The sequence below is a fragment of the Dinoponera quadriceps genome, unplaced genomic scaffold, assembly GCF_001313825.1.
Source record: "Dinoponera quadriceps isolate SergipeBrazil2010 unplaced genomic scaffold, ASM131382v1 scaffold278, whole genome shotgun sequence".
Taxonomy (NCBI): Eukaryota; Metazoa; Arthropoda; class Insecta; order Hymenoptera; family Formicidae; genus Dinoponera; species Dinoponera quadriceps.
Window position 1 is genome coordinate 86,458 of NW_014554664.1, and position 4,271 is coordinate 90,728.

General features: G+C 46.8%; 1 protein-coding gene across 3 annotated transcripts in view; it reads right to left on the minus strand.

Moving 5' to 3' along the window:
- The window catches only part of LOC106740621 (arginine kinase), a 34,868-nt gene that overhangs the window by 5,457 nt on the left and 25,140 nt on the right, over positions 1–4,271 (minus strand). The window contains exon 1 of one of the 3 annotated variants that reach the window (XM_014611838.1): positions 2,530–2,627. The exons of the other annotated variants lie outside the window; for them this stretch is intronic. Within the exon in view, the coding sequence (XP_014467324.1) occupies positions 2,530–2,570 (41 nt within the window). The 5' untranslated portion in view covers positions 2,571–2,627. Of the gene's footprint in view, positions 1–2,529; positions 2,628–4,271 lie in introns of those variants that run through there. 3 annotated transcript variants of the gene reach the window in all.

A 4,271-nucleotide genomic window follows, 5' to 3' on the forward strand; every position in this document is an offset into this window, starting at 1 on the left:
GGGGGGGAGGGCATAATGCACCGCGGGAACGTGTGTTTAAAGAGAGCCAATCGCGTTCTTTCGTGAGGTACTTAATTATGAGATATTTAATTGCGAGTGCGAGGTACTCGAGGGAACATCTGTCCCGCGTTTTGATCTGATAGTCAGGATTAAATCCGACTAAAGTCAGATTGTCGTCGTCATCATGTTTCGACTTCGAGTTACTTTTCTAGCGACGACGAGTGCTTCCATCGATCTTTTTCTTTACATTCTCTCCAGCGATTTGCACATTTGCGACATTGCTTTCACGTTGCGTTATTACAAGATACTTTTTTTTCAATTCTGTACTATGCAAGTGGGAAGGCCGACATCCGCTTTTTCGATTTCTAGTTCGTAAGTATAAAAATTTTTAATTTTCACACTGACGCATACACAGAAAAAAGAAATTAGCTGCTCATACAATTGAACATATAAACAGCTGAACATACAATACAACTGGAATTTAGTTACCAGACCCAATTTTTAGCTATGGGAAGCTAAAAGCTAAGTACAGAGACCAAACGAATTAGCTAAATTAGCTAAATTTCAGTTGTATTATACGGACAGTCAATTTCTACCTGTGTGAGCTACTTTCTTTTCCGTGTGTCAATTGCATCAATTCATCGATCTTCATCATATGATTAATGAAAATTTAATAAATTTAATAAAATAAATAAATAAACTGAATGGAAAAAATAAATGTAAGATCGGGGAAATTTTTTTCTCATTTTGAAGACTTCTGCAACTGAAGACTGAAGAAACGGAACTCAAGCTCTCCACTTTCGAGATACAGAATTATTTATTTGGTGCTGTACATGTGCCTCGTGGTTGTTGGTGCTATACACTTGCCTGTCTATTAACTCTAGGATGCATCATTCGATTTTCAGCCTTTTCCGGAAATATAATTTTTAATTAAATTAATCTCATAACACTCCAATAGAACATACAAATTTTCATACATCTTGATAGAATTTTCATACATCTTGATAAAAGATTTTAATATTTTAGATTCAGGTTATACTTAACTGCCAGTCGAATAAAATTTGAATTAATTTTTCCAATTTTCAGATCGATCCTTTATAATTAACGGTAATCAAACGCATAAATTTTCATATTTTAACATGTTATTTTCAGATTCGGATTATTTAATTGCCCGGTTATCGAATTGCATCTAACTTAATTTTCTCTACTTTAGGATCAACTGTTTAACGGTAATCAAATGTATAAATTTTCATATTTTAATATGAGACCTTTAGGTTCGAATTGTTTAATTGCCGATTGAATCGCATCTAAATTAATTTCCTCGACTTTGAGATTGATATTTTATAATTAACTTAATCAGATGTATAAATTTTTACAGATATTCGAATAGAACATTTTCATATTTCAGATTCAGATTACTTGTCAAGTAAATCGAATTTAAATCAACTTCCTCGATTTTGAGATCGATCCCCCCTAATTAATTTCCCCAATTTTTAGGTCGATCTCTCACAATTAACGGTTACACTTCATCTCTCCCCTCCTGATCGAAGTCCCCCCTAGAAATGCGAATTTCTCACAACACGGATATCTACCTATGCCGCGTGCAGCGAGTTACGAGAGTTAAGCGCACCCCTCGTTTCTTTCTTTCGAGTAAGCAGTTTTCGAAGTGCATCCTAGTGTCAAGAAGATTCCACCGAACGGAGATACGTACACGTCGTCTTCGACCTTGGTCTCGTCTGACTCGCATATACCCAGCGACGCGCATACGCTGCCCATCGCGTGTCGTGAGAGAAGCAGCAATTAGGTACGCGCCGATCGTCGTCGACGAATCGTCGATTCGAGTCACACGAGAGAGAGAGAGAGAGAGAGAGAGAGAGAGAGAAAGAGAGAGAGAGAGAGAGAGAGAAGCGATAGGTGACAGCTCTTAGTACACGCGAGAAATCCTCCCTCTCTTTCTCTCTCTACGTGCGCGCGAATATGCGGAGGAACACAGACGGAGGCGGGCGGATCGGTTTGTTAAACCATCGCTATCGCACCCGGAGATGTCGCAAAAGTCTCATCCGGCCGTCATAAGCCCGAGACACAGCTTGGCACGCAAGTTTTTCCTTGTAGATAAAGTGAGAGAAACAGGTCATAAAGAACGGTAAAGACAGAAAGGAATCGCTGAGACGGCACAAAACATACGCGCTTCGCTCCGGCTTTTCGCGACGCCCGCCTGTCGGATAGGAGATCGCGCGAATCACGATGAAAATAATCTATATTTAGAACCCAGTTCGAATGTTGTATCAGTGGCTCGCGTTATACAATGTGGTAAAATCAAGAGTACTTCATACGCACGTCGGAACGCGACTCCGGGTGTATTAATAATCATCACATACCCGATATGTAACATGATGGCGCGGACAGAAGAGGGGAGAGGCGGGACAAAGGGGGGAGAAAAAGAAGAGACACGCTGTCTCACATCCTGTGGGAGAAAGAGAGATAGAGAGAAATAGAGAGAGAGACAGAGACTTTCTCACGGATACGTACTCGTCGCCCGACGTGGTATCCTTCGAAGTACATCCGCCCATGTTCGCTGCAACGAAGACGAAGACTACGACGAGAAGAGACGACGCCCCTGACGAGAGCGAGAGCGACAGCGAGAGCAAGAGGGAGATGAAGAAGAAGACGGGACGGGAACCGGGAGAGAGGGAGACTAGGAGAAAGCGAGCAAGCGAGGAGGAGGAAGAGGAGGTGGAGGCGGAAGAGGAGGAGGACGAAGAAAGAGGGTGATCAAACGAGCGGAAGAGCAAAAGGCAGGAGAGTAAGGACTACTCTCGCCGATAGTTGACTCAAAACCGCTCTGAAACGCGACAGAGCGCGGGAGCAAGTGAGAGAGAAAGAGAGAGAGAGAGAGAGAGAGAGAGAGAGTTCACGAGACACACACGCGAGAAGTCAGTCGCGGCGTAACGTATCAAAAGTCACGATCCTGAGGCGGACGCGAGCTGTAAGTGCGCGCTTCCGGCACAAAATAACGACGGGAGAGCGAGCGAGATGAAGGAAGATAGAAACGTGGCTGTGGACGGAGAGTCGTCGTCGTCGTCGACGTCGTAACGTCCTCGTGGGCGACTTGGTACCCTCTGACCCTTCTTTCTTCTTTCCCTCTTACTGGCGCTGGCACTTCCGGCCGGCGGCACTGCTGCACTTCTTCTCCGTCGTCCCCGCGAAGCTGCCGGCTTCCTGATTTGTTGGCGCGCGCGCGAATCCCTTCGCGGTGTCAACCGCGTTGTCCTTGGCCGGGGTATGTATCCTCGAACCGGGCACGCACCGCTCGTTGCTCCAGGTCCTGTAGGTCGGGGGTCAAAGGTCGCGGCCGAGAGACCTTTCTCCCTCTTTCTCTCTTCTATTTACTCGCCGCGCCGTCCGTGAGCCTTCCCCTCTCTCTCTCTCTCTCTCTCTCTCTCTATTTCCCTCTTCTTTTCTCCCTTCGAGGGCTCGGCCTGTTGCCTCTCTTTCGTCCTTCAAACCGCTGAGATGCTTCTTCCTGCTGTTCTTCCGGCTCCCGCGTGTGTCCGTCTCGCCGAGCGGAGTGCTGCCGCGGAGTGTGTGCCTCCTCTTCGTAGTCTGTGCACCGATGACGATTTAGACACGCGCGAGGAGGTGGTGGAGGTGCTCTCTCTCTCTCTCTCTCTCTCTCTCTCTCTCTCTCGCCCGTGCGTTCGGTTCTCGCGTTAATTCGCCGCGACGGTTGCGCGAGCGAGCGAGCGAACTCGATCTCGAGTCGCACAGCGACAGATACGACGTGTACGGATGTATGAGCACCCGGGGAAAAACGAAGCGCAGCTCCCCCCGATACGCGAATGTCGAGTTGCAATCGCGGCGTGCGACTCGACGAAGTGAATTTCGAATCGGCGAACCTCGGCTCTGCACGATCTCGCGCGGCGCTTCGATTCTCGCCGGGGACCGGCGAGAAGAGAGAGAGAGAGAGATATTGCTCTCGATTTATCTCCTTCTCTTTCTCGCTCTATCTGTCGGCACGCCTGGCGAAGCGATACAAAGCCAATCCCCACCCGCGATATCTCGAGGAGAGCGCGTTTCCCTCGAAAAATAACTTTCGATCTGCCGGGAGTTAATCAAGAACGATCGCGATAAGAGGAATGTCCTTCTCTATCTCTTTATCTGCTTCTTTTTTTTTTCGAATCAATGTGACATTCGATTTTTGTTGCGTGACTGTCCGCAAAGAAACCTCCCCTCCGGTGTTCGAAAATCAAGAAACAGTGCGGAGATATGAG